The sequence below is a fragment of the Oncorhynchus kisutch genome, linkage group LG27 (genome assembly GCF_002021735.2).
Source record: "Oncorhynchus kisutch isolate 150728-3 linkage group LG27, Okis_V2, whole genome shotgun sequence".
NCBI lineage: Eukaryota > Metazoa > Chordata > Actinopteri > Salmoniformes > Salmonidae > Oncorhynchus > Oncorhynchus kisutch.
In genome coordinates this window covers 14407497-14428458 of record NC_034200.2, presented here as the reverse complement: position 1 = coordinate 14428458, position 20962 = coordinate 14407497, and the positions used below count along the sequence as shown (strand labels likewise).

At 40.1% G+C, this 20962-nt stretch overlaps 1 protein-coding gene and 1 pseudogene across 1 annotated transcript; both read right to left on the bottom strand.

The window, feature by feature from the left end:
* Positions 1–1727: 1727 nt before the first annotated feature.
* On the bottom strand, positions 1728–14214 carry LOC109871937 (cyclin-dependent-like kinase 5). The gene is made up of 12 exons (XM_020462974.2): positions 13581–14214; positions 12983–13071; positions 12553–12620; positions 12296–12356; positions 12026–12082; positions 6814–6909; positions 6614–6688; positions 6405–6501; positions 4581–4650; positions 4328–4388; positions 4045–4125; positions 1728–3348 (listed from the first exon to the last, which is right to left on the bottom strand). The coding sequence occupies exons 1-12, from the start codon at positions 13615–13617 to the stop codon at positions 3262–3264; spliced, it is 879 nt and encodes a 292-aa protein (XP_020318563.1). The 5' UTR covers positions 13618–14214; the 3' UTR covers positions 1728–3261.
* A 1121-nt stretch (positions 14215–15335) lies between these two features.
* On the bottom strand, positions 15336–20732 carry LOC109871521 (mitochondrial potassium channel ATP-binding subunit-like; annotated as a pseudogene).
* Between the last annotated feature and the right edge of the window lie 230 nt (positions 20733–20962).

Here is a 20962-nt window from a genome sequence, read left to right as displayed (position 1 = left end):
TCAAGGTATTCATTATCAAGTCTGGTCAAACTGTACTGCTGCCCTACTACTAAGTTGAAGTTGGAAGGCTTGGATGATCTGAATTTCTCTGATGGGACTGGCGTAAAGAAATTCATGGTTAAATCTCTGCTGTACTCTGTGATGCCACAACTGATGATGTGACATTGTCTTGGTTTTGACTGTATTTGACAGTGACATTGTGGTCTGGTCTGTCATGATGAACATAGTGGGGGTCAATCATAAATTTACCACCAGGGTTTACCACCTTTCCTTTCCAAGCCAACAGGTAAATACAGCCATAATGCATTGTAACTATTATGATGCAAGCGTAAATCAAATCTACAATGAATTCATTTTAAAGTCAGATTTACAGTAAAAGAAGTGGTAAACTTGCTACGCTACAGTTTTATGAATACTCTGTACAATGTACTGTCTCCTTCTACAATCTTTACTCATTCCTGCCCTCCTCTCCTTCTCCTTACTGCCAGTCAAAGAACAGCAGAGCAGCAGCCACACATTACTCAGTAGTCTAAAGCTGAATATGGACATTGTCCTGTCATATTTGACTAATACAGGCAATACTGGTTGTGCCTATTGATTCAAGTCTTTTCATGGATATTTTATAGCATAATTAATTACAGCCTAGTAGATGAGTGTTATATATTTATGTCAACACAATAGTCTAAAGACCTTTATTCTGGCAGCTTAAGTATGTGAATTGTTATTGCATCTTACCTCTTTTCCTTCTTGCGTGACCATTGTCTCTTGACCACCGCTAGTGCATTATCAGCCTTGTTACGCATTACTTTGCTGGGAACCAGATGGTTCATTTCCGTGTTCTGTGGTAGCCTACTCTACAATCTTCGTGGTCATGAAAAATCATCATGACAAAATTAGGTTTGGGATTGTGCAATATTCAGTGACCATGATGTATTGAACATGGGGATGAGACGCTGGGATATGTTTTCTGACCAATATTTGCAGGTCAAGTTATTGTATGTTATATTTCTGTAAGACTAGAGTTCACAGCTCTGCTTATACCTGGTTCTCATATGCGTCCTTTGTCCTGATCTCGCCCACATTCTGATTGTGCCCACATTTTTAGACAAGTGTAGACGATTAAAGTAGAGTATGGATTATAGTATTCCTCACCCTGTTGGAGGCCCACAGACAGCTGTGGAACTGAACTAGGTTAATCTGGCTCTATGTACTGTATATGTGATAAATTATTTGTGATTGACCTTAAGTAGTCATTAAATACTTCATACCCTCTCTTTATCAAGTGTAACATTCTCAATTTTATGTGAAGCGTGATGGATTATCTGGAAATGTAATCAGCATTGTTTGGTGCATCGGTTAATCAGTGTAGATCAGATCATCCACCCCTACACAACACGTGATATTACAATGCCTCCCTCCATATGGCTTCCTTCAACTACTTGGACCGGTTGTGTAACTGGGATCTTGGCAATAACATTTGGGGCTAAAGATAACTTTAAAATCATTGGTCGTGAATCATGGTAACAGCTTAACTGAAACTCACTCATCCCTGTTGCGCCTGCTGGTGCGTAGGGCAGAAAGTTGCAACAAAGGCTCTCCACTTTGGACATCTTCTCCACCATGCCCCAGCTCTGATATTGACAGGGCTCAGTTTTGATTTGAACAGAAAATAAATGGGCAAATTGTAAATCCTTTTCCACACAACAACAAAAAGCAGAACAAGAAACAACTTTTGAGTCCACTTTATTGAACTGTTGAGACCACTGACTGACAGCAAGTGTCTAAATACTTAACCCAAGTCCTACAATAAAACTATGATAACAGGAAAGTGCAAAGTTCACTCGTAATTCTAAATAAAGATTAAAATGTCATACTTAAACTAATATTCTACAGTACTCTTTTCTAAAAATAAGCACAGGGAATTGCTTGTCTTTACATGTGATAATGGAATCTTGTGATGTCCCAACTCAACTCAGATGCAAACACACACACACAGCCAAAGCATTAAAGTACTAAGTGTCACGCGTTTCATTATTTTAATAAGGAGAACATTGCAACTCATGAAAGGTAATGTGTTGTGTATATATATATATAAAAAAAAGAGACTAAATGCATCATAAGCAGACATTCAATTATCAATAAATACATGCATTCTATTATTTTCTCTTACATCAAAATGACATATTTCTTCCCTATTGATCAAAACCAAAGTTTTGGTAGTTGACAGCAACCTCAAAAGAAGAGTTAAAAATGTTGGCTTTCGTGGGATAAGTAGCGACTACCTGGAGTAAAATAACACTGCAAAACTTACTAGTTCTTTGCCAAAAATTAAGTTACCCATCTGCGTGAACACAGCTAAAGTCAGTGGTGCAAAACAATCGTAATGTAGTAATATAAGTATCAACGGATGTCCTCCGCTCTCACTTCACTTTCATTAAGCTAGAAGACATCAGGTCAATGAGTAAAGATGGTAGAAAGTTACAAAATGAAACAAAACAAATAAAAGTAATTACTCAAGTACGTCCACTGTTCATAACACATATGTTGACCCCATCTTTGTGTTCAACTTTACTTGACCGCGGACAAGATCGAAACTATTTAAAAAAAGAAAATGCCATTTACCCAAAGTGCACAAAATATACAAAAAGCTAAATAGAGCCTGAGAAGTAGCTGATGAATGTAAATAATCCTCCCCCTCTGTTTTACAATCTCCTATTAAAGTAAGCAGGAAATGGTTTCGATTATGATGAAGGACAAGGAAGACTGTCTCCAATCTTATCATAAACTATTAATGCAATATTGACACGTTAATAACAGCAGTGGCACAAACACGATTTGAAGAATGTATCCAAATAACTACATTTTTGCCAGTACATTATGCAGCACACTAATGAAATTGTTCAAACCGCTTACTCTGCAGTGCAGCTATTGGCTCAGAAGGATTCACTGTTTCTCCGGGTGCAGAATTGTTCATCGCTACATGTTATGTTCCTATGTCAGTGCGCTTAATGTGCTTAACAGACAAAGAGAAGACAAACCGGCTTGCTAATAGAACCTAAAATCTTGCAGAGCAGACAAGGACTCAATTCCATTAGGAGGCACAACAGGATATACTGAAGGGAAGTCTTAGTTAAAACAGGTGCTGCTGGGAGATGAGTCTTGCAGGGAGTCAGGATAGACAGGTCCTGTAGAGATGGAGAGAAAGAGGATCGAGTCCGATGTCTGAGGTTCAGTTAAGTGACGCGTGTTTTGGCATCTCATCTACGGTGGGCAGAAATCAGCAAAGTAGGGGTGCTGCAATGCCTCCTCTGCAGAGATCCTCTGGACAGGATTACACTTCAAAAGATTCTAAAAGAAGAAGAAAAAAAGAGAGAATGTGACTAAAAATATGCGTTTGTACGGAAACATTTCTTCAGCGTTCAAGCACTTTCTAAACTCACAGGAGCAACATCGCGAAACTTCTGGAAACGCTTGCGAAACAGAACAGGGTTTGGGAAGTCCAAAATTCTTCCTTTGTTAGACAAAATCGCTATGACGTCGCCAACAAGTGTGATCGAGGATTTCTATTGGAGAAGCAGTTTTAGTCTAGTATCTTCATGGGAGTCCCATACGGCGGTGCACAGTTGGCCCAGCGTTGTTAGAGAAGGGTTTGGTCAGGGTAGGCCGTCATTGTAAAATAAGAATTTGTTCTTAACTGACTTGCCTAGTTAAATAAATACAATTCATATTGTACTGTCTTTGATTCAAGTTAGGTTTGGGAAAAAACCGTGCACTGGCTCCACCTGGTGGTAAATTGATTTCCCCAGCTAAGCGGTCAACTAGTTACAAATTACACAACTCCAGACACATGCATGTTGTTTTAATGCCACTTGTGTGGGTTTGCAACATATGTATCTGTGCAAACATATGAATTCAGAGCTATACAATAGAAGAGTGAAGGACATTGGATTGTAAATTGATGTTAACATCAAGGGATGGTATAGCATGATAATACATTGTATACTGAATAATATAAAATGGTCATTTGGGGGGGGGAATACTAACCTGTAGCAGATCCCGTCCTGTGCTACTGAGTTTGGGGACAACATTCACCAGTGAGGTCGTGGCTGGATACATGGGGTACGGCTGTAGACAACAAAAAAACAATGTAAACAAACGGCAGAGCAGAAAATATGTTCCTTCTCTTAGAGAGGAATCTGTGATCTGGAAACTGCCATTCATCTCATACCTTGTAAATCATATAATCACATTTTTTTCCTGACAGGCAGTAGAAAACATGGATTTCTATATGATCAACTGTAATTCACAAAATTAGTGGTTTGACTACCTTGTAGTCTGGGAGCTTTGTCATTGTCTGCCACTGTTCTTCAGTTGGTGTACCCAACAATGTGCCACAACAGCATTAAGGAATGACTTGTCACCACTAAATAGGACTCGTCAAGTTGAGTCATTACAATAGATTTCATCTCAACAAAGTGGACCAACTTTAGTTCACGTGTTCTGTTTCTACATACCACACAACAAATGGACAGTGTGCTGAACTTGGTGGTTAACTATCGAAAACATCTCTGAAAGGATATCTGAAGATCCTCTTCAGCTGGTCGTCGACGTCATTACCCGGGAAAAGAGGCCTTCCAGCGTTTGCCAACTCTAAAAAATAAATAAAAAGATAAGTTATTGTAGACAGGAGGCAGACCTGCCAACCTTAAATAATTTTTATGAGTACAACTTCAGCGTGGCGTTGGACCCCATGGCAGCGAGCGTGTTACAACCCCACAGATGGAATCATAGGCAAATGCACCTGTTTTTAGCCTAATAAAGATGTTGACAGAAGACTCCCAGTATGAATGGTAGGCTATAGACCAGGGCTCTCCAACCCGGTCCCTGGAGAGCTACCATTCTGTAGGTTTTTGTTCCAACCCTTATCTAGTGCTCCTGATTCTAATAATTAGCTGGTTGATAAACTGAATCAGGTTGGTTACAACTGGGGTCGAAACGAAAATCTACAGGAGGCTAGGGTCTACCTTTCCTGTGGCGGTCCTCATGAGAGCCAGTTTCATCATAGCGCTTGACGGTTTTTGCAACTGCACTTGAAGAAATATTCAAAGTTCTTGAAAGTTTCTGGATTGACTGACCTTCCTGTCTTAAACAATAGACTGTAGTTCCTCTTTGCTTATTTCAGCTGTTCTTGCCATAATATGGACTTGGTCTTTTACCCAATAGGGGTATCTTCTGTATACCAACCCTACCTTGTCAAACACAACTGATTAGCTCAAACGCATTAAGGAAAGGAATTCCACAAATTAACAAGGCAAACCTGTTCATTGAAATGCATTCCAGGTGACTACCTCATTAAGCTGGTTGAGAGAATGCCAAGAGTGTGCAAAGCTGTCATCAAGGCAAAGGGTGGCTACTTTGAAGAAAATAAAATATTATTAAAATATATTTTCAATTGTTAAACACTTTTTTGATTACTACATGATTCCATATGTGTTATTTCATAGTTTAGATGTCTTCACTATTATTCTACAAATCAAAACTAGTCAAATAAATGAGTTGGTGTGTCCAAAGTTGACTGGTACTGTATATGAAAAGGTAAATTAAGAACTAATTCATTAACATAGGCCTACTAAACTTTCACAGACCGACATAACCTTTGAAGGATGGTATTAGCGGAACAGCTCTCCGCCATGTACGTTTCCAGCCACGCAGCGACGTGCACAGAACTACCGCAACACTGCACGTTTCCTTGCTTGTCGACGCACTCGTGCCTGCTACTGTTGGGGAGATCAAAGCATGTGCGGACTAGGAAGTGTTCTCGCTTAGTTGACTAAACTTTGTAGCCAAATACCTTTGTTATAATGACGCCGTAGCGCTTTAACTAACTACAAAATAATATTGGTTATGTACTTGCCTAACTTATGCAATTTGTTAGTCCGTGTATTTGGCAAACAGTTTGTTCAACTTCACAATTTGTTTCTACCCTTTTTCTCATACAGCAGTGGTACGCGAAGGGGAGAGATGCCATCCAGCTCGAAAGAGGAAAATAGTACTACGATTACAGGTGCCGCAGGAGCGGAGGGCTATTTCCAAAGATTGTCCATTAGCCTCTTCCTCCCTGTTTTTTCTCCTTGACCGAGTCCTCTGATTGGTTCTGCTCCAGCTTCAGACTGCCGAAGTCAAAAACCACAACGTGCCGACGAAATGCCTCTTTTTGTGTACTTTAGGGTCGTTTTTCATACCAGCATACTTTGTCTTCAAATGATGTGCTTGGTACGCAGCAATATGTGTGGCAGGTTGGCAGGTCTGCAGAGGCCCCAACTTATTTGAGCATTATAAAAACACAGGTAAGATCATCCCCCCTTGAATTCGCATCTCAATTTTAACCTTGACGTTACACATACCTGCAAATATGCATCCAGCAGACCACATGTCAATGGAGGTAGAATAAAGCTTGGCACCGAAGAGCACATCTGGGGGCCTATACCACAACGTCACAACCTTCAGGAGAGAGAGAGAAGCTTGAGTGTCACCAGTAAGTTAGGCCAGTAATTGTTTGTCAGTATCCCAACGAATCATGTAATTGCATATAAACATGTAGTCAATATCCCACCTCTGCCGAGTAACATCTCACTGGGATTCCAAAGGCTCGAGCCAGGCCAAAGTCAGCCAGCTTCAATTCCCCATTCTAAATTAAGCAAATCATTCCACATTTAAAAAGGGAAATACTTTCTCACTAACTAAGCAACAACATTTCTGTTAGGACTTTCTAGAACTAAAAATTAAAAAACGGTCAATATTCCACGGACTTACCCTGTTGATGAGAAGGTTCTGTGGCTTCAGGTCTCTGTGGAGAACATTCCGACTGTGGCAGAAGGCAAGCCCCTTCAACAGCTGGTACATGAATGACTGCACATACAGAAAGTAGGGGAAGACCGAGTTAAGCACAGAGATACAGAAACACAAGGCAGTAATACTACAGTATTCTCACTATCAATGAGATAGTCATTGGAGGTATTCTTCAAAGTGATAAAAACATTTTTTACCAATCACAGCATTAAGACAGTCAATTCATCACAATATCGCATAAAACTGACTGAAAAAGATGGTTAGCAATTTCAACCAATCACTGCACATGTTAGAGGATAATATGGTTCAACCAAGCCACACATTTAAAAACTTTTCCCCTTGTCAGCGCATTTGTAACAAAATATTTACATATGGCCAAGCAAAAACAAATATATATTAAAAAAATATATAATTTGCCACAAAATCCTGAAGGGACATCATTAGAGCCATATTCTGCTCCTTATTTGAATCTCAATTAGGGCCGTGACGATTACGGAATTTGGGGTAACAATTCATTGTCATCAGGGATGCAAACTGATGAGGGCCCAAAAAGGTGACACTTTTTTTGTTGTTGCATTGAAACAATCACAAAAATCCCTGCTAGGGGGGAATGCAGGTTAACTAATTAAAACAAAGAATATGATCTACATAATCAGTCTCTATGTGTAAAATTTTAAAAAGTAGTTAATGTGAACCTAACCCAACTAAAAACTGTAAGGAAAGCAATCCAATGCCATTTGTTGCCTTGATTTTACTGCAAATGACATTTAAGTCCTGAAAAAAAAAACAATACACTAATATTGCAGTTAGCCTTTATAATAGAATGCCTGTGACCACACACAATCTAAATATTGCATTTGGGAAAAAGAACATCTTAACCCTAGGATGCATATGCCTGGTCATGTTTGTTTTGTTGCTGTATTGATCCCCCAAAATGTCATCTAATATTCCAGGAATTCCTTAAATAATATGTCTTTAATGTTCTAACATCCTAGTTTTGTTATTTAAAATTTCGTTAATTTTTTTTTTGCATCACTACCCAAAGTTTTCATGTGGGTCAAATATGACCTGCATGTATTTCCTACGGAAATCACTGCATTGCGCTCGTCAAACCGACCTTGCTTTTTGCTACAACAATAAAAATCGAAGTAATTGATAACATATTTATGGTGTGACGAAAGAGAGCCATGCCACCACCACCACTCAGAGCAGCCAGGACCAGAAGAGGTGCCAACTCTGCCCAAGTGCAAAGGATAGAAAAGTCAGCTGCTGGTGTTCTCAGTGCAACACACCCGTCTGCAAAGAGCAGTCACATGCTTGTGGTTTGTAACAAATGAATGGACTAAGACAGCTCATGTTCATGTTTTCTGAATTCACAATTGTTCGTGTGGTCGTTAATATTGATGATGAACTTTGGATTTTCAAATAAATGTTTTGAAATATTGTAAAAACATATTTAAGGTGGTTTTACAGTGCCTTGCAAAAGTATTCATCGCCCCGTGGCGTTTTTCCTATAATGTTGCATTACAACCTGTAATTTAAATGGATTTTTATTCAGATTTAATGTAATGGACATACACAATAGTCCAAATTGGTGAAGTGAAATTTAAAAAATAACTTGTTTCAAGAAATAAAAAAATAAAAAAAATATATATATATATATACATATAGAAAAGTGGTGTGTGTGTATATGTATTCACCCCCTTTGCTATGAAGCCCCTAAATAAGATCCGGTGCGACCTGGCCAAGATAAAGCAAAGCAGCGTGACAAAAACAACAGAGTTACACAAAAACAAACGTAGTCAATAACACAAAATAAAAATCTTTGTATGGTTGTGCCAATGTAGAAGTAGAAATAAAGTCCACTTGTGTGCAATCTTAAGTGTCACATGATCTCAGTACGTACGTACGCACGCACACACACACACACACACACACACACACACACACACACACACACACGTTCTGAAAAGCCCCAGAGTCTGCAACACCAGTAAGCAAGGGGCAACATCAAGAAAGCGGCACCATGAAGACCAAGGAGCTCTCTAAACAGGTCAGGGACAAAGTTGTGGAGAAGTACAGATCAGAGTTGGGTTATTAAAAAAATATCAGAAACTTTGAACATCCCACAGAGCACCATTAAATCAATTATTAAAAAAATGGAAAGAATATGGCACCATAACAAACCTGCCAAGAGAGGGCCGACCACAAAAACTCAGGCAAGGAGGGCATTAACCAGAGAGACAACGAAGAGACCAAAGACAACCCTGAAGGAGCAGCAAAGCTCCACAGCGGAGATTGGAGAATCTGTTCATAGGACCACTTTAAGTCGTACACTCCACAGAGTTGGGCTTCACGGATGAGCAGCCAGAAAAAAGCCATGGCTTAAAAATAAAAATTTGGTGTTCTCAAAAAGGCATGTGGGAGACTCCACAAACATATGGAAGAAGGTACTCTGGTTAGATGAGACTAAAATGTAACTTTTTGGCCATCATGGAAACGCTATGTTTGGCACAAACCCAACACCTCTCTTCACCCCGAGAACACAATCCCCACAGTGAAGCATGATGGTTGCAGCATCATGCTGTGGGGATATTTTTCCATATCGGTAGGGACTGGAAAACGGGTCAGAATTGAAGGAATGGCGGATGGCTCTAAATACAGGGTAATTCTTGAGGGAAACCTGTTTCAGTCTTCCAGAGATTTGAGACTCGGACAGAGGTTCACCTTCCAGCAGGACAATGACCCGAAGCATACTGCTAAAGCAACACTTGAGTTGTTTAAGGGGAAACATTTAAATGTCTTTGAATGGCCTAGTCAAATCCCAGACCTCAATCTAATTGAGAATCTGTAGTATGACTTAAAGATTGCTGTACACCAGCAGAACCCATCCAACTTGAAGGAGCTGGAGCAGTTTTGCCTTGAAGAATGGGCAAAAATCCCAGTAGCTAGATGTGACAAGCTTATAGAGACATACCCCAAGAGACTTGCAGCTGAGACTTGCAGCTGCAAAAGGTGGCTCTACAAAGTACTGACTTGAGGGGTGAACAGTTATGTATGCTCAAGCTCAGTTTGTGTCATTTCTTGTTTGTTTCACAATAAAAAAGATTTGGCATCTTAAAAGTGGTAAGCATGTTGTGTAAATGAAATGATACAAAACACCCAAAATAAATCAATTATAATTCCAGGTTGTAAGGCAACAAAATAGGAAAAATGCCAAAGGGGGAGGAATACTTTCGCAAGAAACTGTATTTTGTTCTTCACACTAAAAAGGTTGAATGTGAAACTTTGTAAGATTGATTGTAAGAAACATGTGCTCATATTTTCAATAGCTGTAATGAATTTTCATAATATATCATCATTGAAATGTGTATCAAACTGTTGAAGAGCGACTAAAAACATTTCAAAACAATTATTGAAATGTACAAATCACTCAAAAATAATTATGTTCCACAAAATGGATCATATTTTAGACACATAAATAAAACAGATATTATATTATGGGGACAGTTTGACCCGGCATATGCATTCTTTGGGCGCCATGTTTACTCTGCATCCTAGGGTTAAAGTAGAAATAGAAAGAAACAAACAGGCATTATGTTTGCTCTATTATAGTGGCCACTATAGTAGACATCGAACAAGTACACAAGGCTACATGTGTGCAAAAATACCCCCCATAACTCACACAAGTGTTACTGTCAAGTTCAACACAACACAACAAAAGCAATAGCTTTGGGCTACACTGCACATTATTACACTGTACACCTTCTGCCTATGGACATCAGTTCTACAATGTGCCAGCAGAGCATGATACCCTTTGTTGGCATAACCTCTTTCAGGCACCGAATACACCCGTGGCATATCCCTTTTTATCCACTTTATTGAAAGAGGGATAGAGTGTGACATTTCATTCACTTCTATTGGCATCCAGCTTAAGCCAGGCCCCAGCTACAGCTACACTTGATCCCTGAATCCACTTGTTTAACAAGCAACGCCTCATTTTCACCTAATTCTCTCATTCTGAAAATGAACCAGAGGGAAAACATTAGTTCGCTAGGAAACATTTCACACAGATTGCCAGGGTCCAGTAAGCAACTACCACATTATAACGTGATGAACAGTGTTGTGCCGACCCCCCCCATTTCGCGTATGCAGGCAAGAAAATGGCACTGCTCAAACCCCCCCCCCCCCCTCCTAATTTCCTTAATTTAGTGGCTTGAGTCAAATACTTTGTGGCACACACACACTACTGGTCAACATGAGCTACCAAAATGATTCATAAGTATGCCAGGCCTTGCAGTCCCAAGAAAGAAGGGGGGGGGGGGGGGGGGGGGGGGGATTTCAGCTTGCCTACATTCTTCCCCCCACCTAATTTCCTTAATTTTGTGGCTAGAATCAAATACTTTCTATAGAACAAACTTCACGTCAGGATAGGAAACGGAAATGAATAATTAATGTATGCGTGTTATATTAAACATAGAGGGAGTAAAATGTAGGCAAGCAATAAACATTTCAGAACTACTAGTCGAATAAGACAATGACGAGATGATGAATTTTGGCAAAAATATTTATTTATAGACTAATACACTTGAAACAGATAGCCAAACCAAAAACTGCAGACATTACTAATGCCTCACTCGCAATCAAACTGACAAACGTGATCAGAAAACTCAACTAGCAAGCTGCAGCATGCGCGTTCACGCGAGGGGGGGGGGGGGGGGGGGATTCTGGCAGGGGGGAGATTTTCGGCACAACACCGGCAAGGAGTAGTATACCAGTTAATACTATAGCAAATTGGTTAGGTTACTAATGTTAGCTCATCTGATGTTGTAACGTTAGCTGTCTGACTTTATTAGCCACTTAATTTTCACACTAACTGAAAGATTTGATCTGCTCATTACGTCACCTATTTTGGACTCAAATTTCACCTAAAGGTCACTAGTTTGCATCCCTGTGTCAAGCAAATGGACATGGTTATTGTCATAACTGTCATTTTTGTAGAAAAGTATTTTGAGCTTGTCATGGATCATAATGCATCTTAGAAAATAATCTACAACAGAGCTTTGTTAACATCTCGGTTTAAAAAAACGAATGATAATGTTTGTTTTTTTGTGTGTTATTGTTATAATTGTCGGTTACACAATAATTGTGCCAGGACCTAATAGCAATGACTCACCTTGACCGTTTCTGGATCTAGGTCTCCATTGCAGCTGTCAAAATACTTCTTTAGATCCTGTGGTTGTAAACGTCAGAAGTTCTATCAGCAACATTACATTTCTTCTCATCATATCAAACTGGTGAAAAGTACAAAACCCTTACAGTTGAACCTGCGGTCACATCTACTTTACAATGGTCAGTCAGGTCTATTGGAAAATTGTCATAACTACAAACTCCTCTTTATACAATAATGTCATCTGCATACATCTGGCAACAACGCAACACTCACCTGGTCACAAAATTCAAACACCAATGTTAACTTCTTGTCACTGTGCAGAACATCATGCAACCTTGGGAAAAAACAAAATGAATTGTCAATTAAACTCTTTGCATAGCTAGATATTTAATCTAATGCTAATTATAAACACTCTTGAAAAGTAACTTACTACTACTTACTGAGTCAGGCTGGTCTAACTATGCTATGGCATAAATACATTTAGCCACCTATGCATTTTCAGAATTTGACAAATTTCACTTCAGACCTACCTCACAATGTTTTTATGCTTCAGTTCTTTCAGGAGGCAAATTTCTCGCAGGGCAGAACTTGGCACCCCCTACAAGAAACAAGGGATGTAATCATTAGCCAAACAGCTGCTAAAACAATAATTTTAGTTAGGTCCTAATTTCAGGTAGGTGCCTCCATGACACTGTAAAAAAAACTTGCAGTCGTAAGCAGGTGACAAAGTGGTGTCATTTGAAAACTCGAGTCCTATCAAACAGACCAGTAAACATTTCACACCTGCAGTGGGAGCTCTCTTCGGGCTTGATGTCGTGTGTGTGAAACGTTTTGCAACATAATCTGCTTTATGAATACGCTCTAGCGTACAGCAGCAACCAAATTGAGCCATCAAAAAATATGCTAACCAGTTGGACAGCAAGCTAAAGTAGCTGTATTTGTAGTCTCAAAAATGCCTACCTCATCGTCGTCATCCAATCTCACTCTTTTCAAAGCCACGATTTCATGCGTTTCTCTGTTTTTTGCTTTGAAAACAGTTCCATATGTACCTGGAGAAAGAAATCACAACGTTCGCTAGCTATCTTGACTGAATGGGTTGTGCTAATTAGCAAGGTAGCTAGCTAACTTGCCCTGGACTGGGCTAACTAGTTTCATTATTTACATAGAATAATGAAAAGCTAACTAGCAGCCAACTTCAACTAATTTAACCAGATGCCGACGAGAATATAACTTATGTTACATTTTTATTGATACGTCAACATGTCTAGTTAACTAGCTATATTTTGTTAACACGCAAGCTAACGAGTCAGACAACTAGCTAATAGTAATGTAGGTAACTAACGTTAGCTAAATGTTGTCGTAGTTTATGCTTGCTGCTAACGTTAGTATATACTACCAAATATCTAAACACTATCAAACGTGTCATTTAAAATTACGGATATGATTGCTGCTAACATTACTATTAGCTAGCTATTATTATTAGCTAGTAGCAGTCATAGCAATGCTAACGGAAAACATTATCAGCAAGAGAAATCCTGGGAAAGAAACAGACACTTACCCTCTCCAATCTTTTCAAGCTTTTCATACTTCTGCATATTTTGTCAATAAAGCTAGTCATTAACTAGCTAACTAGTGAAAAGCAGCCCCAGGGTTTGGGGATATTTGTGATACGCGTTAGCTAGCTGTTCTCAGCTACAATGATGCTGCTACATGGGCATCTAAAGGCCAGATTATGAACTGCATGCAAAAATCGCCCATTCCCAGTCAAAAATAATTCTTATGAACCTGTTTCACTGTCATTCTCATGTGGTCAATCAGAAATGTTTACTAAAAAGCAATACTCCATTTTGTTGCAATGTTCCCTCCTGAATAAATCCCCAATCAGAGGTCCAGTTAAACAGCCTGTTTAAATCCAGTTCTAAGAAGCCTGTTAATGGATTTAGCTAGCCTAGATCCACCATTTTCACATCGTATTATCTGTTCAGACAATGATCATTATAAATGCCCCCCTCAAATTCTTGCTAAATTTACTGAAATATACAGGTCAGGTCCAAGTAACCCCTTTAAAACCACAATCACATACTGTATTGTACAGTTAGTATTCTCTTCCAATTAAGAGCACATGATAAACACTTGCAGCCTCGAGGCACAATAAAATATGATCGCGTAGGTCCACCCATACATTTGGCTTGTATAAAATGGAATTTGACATTGGACCATTAAACTAAAGCAACTTTACACCAACATCAAACTAGTTATAAAACAGATACGTCCTTTTCATTTCTTAGGCAACGGCTATGTCACAAAAGTACATTACGACAAGTATTTTCAGTTCACATTGTAGGTCTACAGTTTTGTGCTATATCAAAGTCAGGGCTGGCAACTTTTCAAGAAAGCTTGGAGTGAGTTTTGCCATGTGAATTTCATTGCCCCCTGACACAATCCCTAGATGGGGGACTGGGGGTCCTCCCCCAGGAAGATTTTACTGTTTTAAAGCTCATTTCCTGCAATTCTATGTATTTTTACATGGCTAAGTCCTATGACCAGGGTGAAAATATGTGTATTCAGGATGCTTTGAACATTAAATGAACACCCAATATTCAACGACTTTGTTACTTTTAAGTTTTTAGGTGATGAAATGTAAAGTATGCTAATGTTTTTTTTTACATCTTTTTTTTTTAGGTGGTTTCGCACTTTATTCAGACAGTAATGAAATGAGATAGGGAGAGGCAACATGCTAGAAACAGTGAGATGCTTGGAAGTAGGAATTGATTCCTGTTCTCAGGTGGAAACTTGGAAACTTGGCACCATCCCTACGGTAAAGCATGGTGGTGGCAGCACCATGTTTTTCAGTGGCAGGAACTGGGAGACTAGTCAGGATCGAGGGAAAGATGAACAGAGCAAAGTATGGAGAGATCATTGATGAAAACCTGCTCTAGAGCACACAGAACCTAAGACTGGGGCGAAGGTTCACCTTCCAATAGGACAACGACCCTAAACACACAGCCAAGACAACGCAGGAGTGACTTCGGGACAAATCTCTGAATGTCCTTGAGTGGCCCAGCCAGAGCCCAATCGAACATCTCTGGAGAGACCTGAAAATAGCTGTGCAGCGATGCGCCCCATCCAACCTGACAGAGCTTCAGAGGATCTGCAGACACAAATGGGAGAATCTCCCCAAATGCAGGTGTGCCAAGCTTGTAGCATCATACCCAAGAAGACTCAAGGTTTTAAGCGCCGCCAAAGGTGCTTCAACAAAGTACTTAGTAAAGGGTCTGAATACTTATGTAAATGTGATATTTCAGTTTTGAATAAATTTTCCCCAAAAAATTCAAACCTGTTTCTGCTTTGTCATTATGCGGTATTGTATGTAGGTTGATAAGAGGAAAAACAAATGTATCAATTTTAGAAGAAGGCTGTAAGGTAACAAAATGTGGAAAAAGTCATACTATCCGAATGTACTGTAGTCATATCAGATTTCAAATATGTGATTAGTGGAACATTAAAATAAGTGTGGGGAATAACAGTAGTGTTCTTGCTGACAAGCACAGTAATTACCCAATATTTTAGCTCATTGTTTAGAATGAGAATTGTTCTATTGATCAGACTAAACTAGCTAATAAAATCTCCTGAAGACAATATGACATGAATCTGCCCCTACACTCTACCCAAATTATTTTATATTTAACGTTGCCCTTATAGACTTGTAATAAATCAGGACTTTATAACGTTCTGGGCTGTTCTGGGAGACTCACTCAAAAATCTATGTTTTTTTCCTCACTAATGTGTTGTCACTTACCCACCACAGGGTTGTATCCCTCTGGAAAGCCTGTGAGGAAGCGGTGGTCGTTGGCCTGCTTGGCAGCATTAATGACCTTAGCATCAGTAGCCCCCGCTTACCAAAGCAAATGTTCTCCATCACAGCATAGTGTCCTGCAAGCATGGGAGGAAAATGTACACAAAGTAACTTTGTTTTTAGTGTTATGACAAAATCACATTAAAAGGCCATGTCATACTGAGGATAGCAACTAAGCGTACTAAAACAGCTCCTGAAGACAGATCCTAGAACAAATCCCCCCAAAATAACTATCCTCATATGCACTAGACAACATATACAGCTGTGTGTGTAGAATGATTACAGTAGGATATTTACCTGAATGATGAATCAAATGACTTGTCCTCTGAGATGGGTCCAGTGTCCGGATATCCAGGCCTTCCAACATGATCACACCACTGCTGGGGTCAAAGGAAAGCTCCAGCAAGGAGGCCACTGTAGACTTCCCTGCAGTGTAGGAGAGCCATAACTTATCACATAATTTTCATAAATATATCATTAGGTTCCACATAATTATACTATTTTCAGACTAATGTTTCTACAATCTCATTATAGGCCCTTTGTTTATGTAATCAGATTAATTGAGTGTTTGTTTCCATGGAAACGCATGGGACATTACCTCCTCCTGATTTTCCAACGATAGCGACAGTCTTAGAGAGGGGGATGATGAGGTTGAAGTTCTTCAGGATCTGTTGGCCAGGTCTCATTGGGTAACTGTAAGAAAAACAAAGAAAAAAAATGGCACTCACTGATACAAATAATGTGTGTGTCTGTCTTTGTGTTAATACTATCTTTCTGACATGGTCTTGCCTGAAGGTGACTTTCATGAAGTACACCCATCCTGTCAGAGATTTGTCAGGGATGCGGCTGCACCCTGTCCGTGGAAATGGACGCTCCAAAGACAGGTACTCGAAAACACGGGCCCCCGAGCCGAGGGCTCTCACCAACTGGAAAAAGCGTTAGGATATAGTTTCTAATGTATTAGGTGAAACCTGGCACCATCCCTACGGTGAAGCATGGTGCTGGCAGCATCATGCTGTGGGGGTGTTTTTCACCGGAAGGGACTGGGAGACTAGTCTGGATTGAGGCAAGGATGAATGGAGCAAAGTACAGAGAGATCCTTGATGAAAACCTGCTCCAGAGCACTCAGGACCTCAGACTGGGGCGAAGGTTCACCTTCCAACAGGACAACGACCCTAAGCATACAGCCAAGACAACGTATTGAGTAAAGGGTCTGAATACCTATGCAAATGTTGTTTTTTTTATACATTGGAAACATTTCTAATAACCTGTTTTGCTTTGTCATTACGGTGTATTGTGTGTAATTTTTTAAAATATTTAAATCAATTTTAGAATAAGGATGTAACGTAAAAAGAAGTTGGAAAATCAAGGCTTCTGAATACTTTCCGAAGGCACTGAAGGACCACAATGGAAATAAGACTCTGGCCTTTGTGTTCTTATCCTCAATGATTTCTAATGTATGCAAATCTTGTCTCCAGCTGGAATCGCCTACTACTTTTAATTATCCAATAAATTCATACGTACACAGCCATACCTAAATGGCGACCAGTTTGAAGGAAGACTTGAACATTCAAACGGTTCACAAGCATGCCAGTCTTGTTGGCATCAAAGAAGGCTACATTTTGCAAGAAACAACAACCAAACTATTGCATTAGCAAGACTGATAGTTGGACAGTAGGTAGTCGGTCTAGTGACATCTAGTCAGTCACCCAACTCCATGTCTTGGAACTGGTCTATTCTACCTTCTGCTTGCAACAGAGAAATAACTGCAACTGTATGTATCCCTGAGTTAAGATTGAAAAAGGGTCTTACCCATGTCTGCTGCTACTCGCTCCCCTACCCTAGAAAGCAGGACGCTGTAACCAGCAAATATATTTCATGACCATATGTTTTACTATGTATTTGACATGATATAAAGTCTTCAATCTACAGTTAAATTCACATTTCTTATTTTATTTCTTTATTTTTTTTATTTCACCTTTATTTAACCAGGTAGTCTAGTTGAGAACAAGTTCTCATTTACAACTGTGACCTGGCCAAGATAAAGCATAGCAGTGTGACCAGACAGCAACACAGTTACACATGGATTAAACAATAAACAAGTCAATAACACAGTAGAAAAAATATATACAAAATAATTTTAAAAAGAGTCTATATACATTGTGTGCAAAAGGCATAAGGAGGTAGGCAAATAATTAACATTTAGCAGATTAACACTGGAGTGATAAATGATCAGATGGTCATTTGCAGGTAGAGATACTGGTGTGCAAAAGAGCAGAAAAGTAAATAAATAAAAACAGTATGGGGATGAGGTAGGTAAATTGGGTGGGCTATTTACCGATGGACTATGTATAGCTGCAGCGATCGGTTAGCTGCTCAGATAGCATATGTTTAAAGTTGGTGAGGGAGATAAAAGTCTCCAACTTCAACGATTTTTGCAATTCGTTCCAGTCACAGGCAGCAGAGAACTGGAAGGAAAGGCGGCCAAATAAGGTGTTGGCTTTAGGGATGATCAGTGAGATACACCTGCTGGAGCACGTGCTACGGGTGGGTGTTGCCATCGTGACCAGTGAACTGAGATAAGGCGGAGCTTTACCTAACATGGACTTGTAGATGACCTGGAGCCAGTGTGTCTGGCGACGAATATGTAGAAAGGGCCAGCCGACTAGAGCATACAGGTCGCAGTGGTGGGTGGTATAAGGTGCTTTAGTAACAAAGCGGATGGCACTGTGATAAACTGCATCCAGTTTGCTGAGTAGAGTATTGGAAGCCATTTTGTAGATGACATCGCCGAAGTCGAGGATCGGTAGGATAGTCAGTTTTACTAGGGTAAGTTTGGCGGCGTGAGTGAAGGAGGCTTACTTGCGAAATAGAAAGCCGACTCTAGATTTGATTTTGGATTGGAGATGTTTGATATGAGTGTGGAAGGAGAGTTTGCAGTCTAGCCAGACACCTAGGTACTTATAGATGTCCACATATTCTAGGTCGGAACCATCCAGGGTGGTGATGCTAGTCGGGCGTGCGGGTGCAGGCAGCGAACGGTTGAAAAGCATGCATTTGGTTTTAATAGCGTTTAAGAGCAGTTGGAGGCCACGGAAGGAGTGTTGTATGGCATTGAAGCTCGTTTGGAGGTTAGATAGCACAGTGTCCAAGGAAGGACCAGAAGTATACAGAATGGTGTCGTCTGCGTAGAGGTGGATCAGGGAATCGCCCGCAACAAGAGCAACATCATTGATATATACAGAGAAAAGAGTCGGCCCGAGAATTGAACCCTGTGGCACCCTCATAGAGACTGCCAGAGGACCGGACAACATGCCCTCCGATTTGACACACTGAAATTAGATCATGGACAACTTATTTAGCGATCAGCGACATCAGAGCAGGTTCCCTCATCGCTCATGTAATTCCCAGTATGTTCTCTCATGTAGCGTGCCACTCTGTTCACCAGATTGCCCAACAGGGGAATTTGAGTGTTCAAGATGGCAGCACCAAAAGCAAGCTGGGGGAAAAAAATACAGGAATGGTTCATTCCATTCCAATTGAGGTGTCTGAAATCACTCAACATTTCAACACACTAGGAAAATAAGATCAACGACCACTGGAGTTTGGCCTACATGTTACAGTCCAAATACCCTTACAAAAAAGATTGCAGTTTTGAAACTGTGCAGAAACTGCAATTGACTGTGGTATTTTGGACGCGGTAATTGCAGAATAACTGAACTGCAGTTATACTGCACTGTAACTGCAGTTACACTGCAAAATGACTGCAATCTTTTTTTGTAAGGGTCGTGTCAAGTTGCTCACCATGACAGCACCAAGAAGGGCAAAGAGCTGGGGTTTGACAAACTCCCAGAGGATATGCCAGTCGACAGGATGAATTTCAGCACTGCCCCTTAGTCTTGACGTCCGGCAGGCCGATTTGCGGACTGCTCGTTGAGCCAGACCCCAGATATGTCCAGCAGCTTTACTAGGCTGCCCAGAGAAGTTGCCTGCATTGGCTAATTGTGTTGTGTATAGCCGTGATCTGAAACGAAAACCATAATGTTAGGTTTCAAATATTCAACCTTTATTCAAAGGAGAATGACTAGCATGGCCTGTAAGGGTTCATTCTCAAAAAGAAAACCCCACTAAAATGAATTTCTGGGTGATTACATGTATAATTTACAACAACCTGTACTATTTGTAGTGCTATCTTTATTGTGCAAGTTTGACAAACATGGACAACATGAGTTTAACAGCTATGTGGTGGGCTTCTCATTACACTTATTGTTTTGTGGCGGCAGGGTAGCCTAGTGGTCAGAGCGTTGGACTAGCAAGTTCAAATCCCGAGCTGACAAGGTACAAATCTGTCGTTCTACCCCTGAACAGGCAGTTAACCCACTGTTCCTAGGCCGTCATTGAAAATAAGAATTTGGTGTTGAGGTGCAGACAGTCGATGCCCAGGACGGGGTTGTTCTCGGTGACCTGCCTAGTTAAATAAAGGTACAATTAAAAATTAACTGATTAAACTAGAGAACAACTAGTCGGTAGTCTTTGAAAATAAGAATTTGTTCTTAACTGACTTGCCTAGTTAAAAAAAGGTCAAATAAATGTGACTCTTACAAGTGCATTGGGACACTTCTGGATGGTCGATTACCACCACTTTTTACAGTAAACGACACTACTACTTTGGGACAGAGGTGGACTAATTCATCAGGGGCGTATTCATTACGCCGATTATGTTGCAAACGTTTCTTAAACGGAAGCAAACTGAATGAAACGGGGGAAAAAAACCTACCTGAATTTGTGCAATATAAACTTTTTTTGCACGTGTTTGGCTAACGATTACACACCTGATCAGCTGACTACCGGCATTAGTCGACTAGCAAGTTGTCCTAACGTGGCTGTCTCCATAAATCTTGTGTTGCTGTGGTGTTGAAACATTTGTTCACGGAAATGTAACAAAATGCAAATAAACTGAGCACTTTGCTCAGAAGTGTACAACAGGGTTAGTTCTTTGGCTACAAGCTTGAACAACACCCAGGCTGCCATGTTGACACTATCCCAGAATGCATCTAGTTTACGGTATATGGGAATAATAACAA

What these genes read in the sequence shown, in the direction of transcription:
- LOC109871937 (XM_020462974.2), bottom strand. Translation starts at nt 13,617, where the DNA reads ATGCAGAAGTATGAAAAGCTTGAAAAGATTGGAGAGG. An exon ending in AAGCATAAAAACATTGTGAG is followed by an intron (nt 12,357 to 12,552) that starts GTAGGTCTGAAG and finishes TTTTTTCCCAAG; the next exon opens with GTTGCATGATGTTCTGCACA. An exon ending in CAGCTGAAGAGGATCTTCAG is followed by an intron (nt 4,389 to 4,580) that starts ATATCCTTTCAG and finishes CTGTTGTGGCAC; the next exon opens with ATTGTTGGGTACACCAACTG.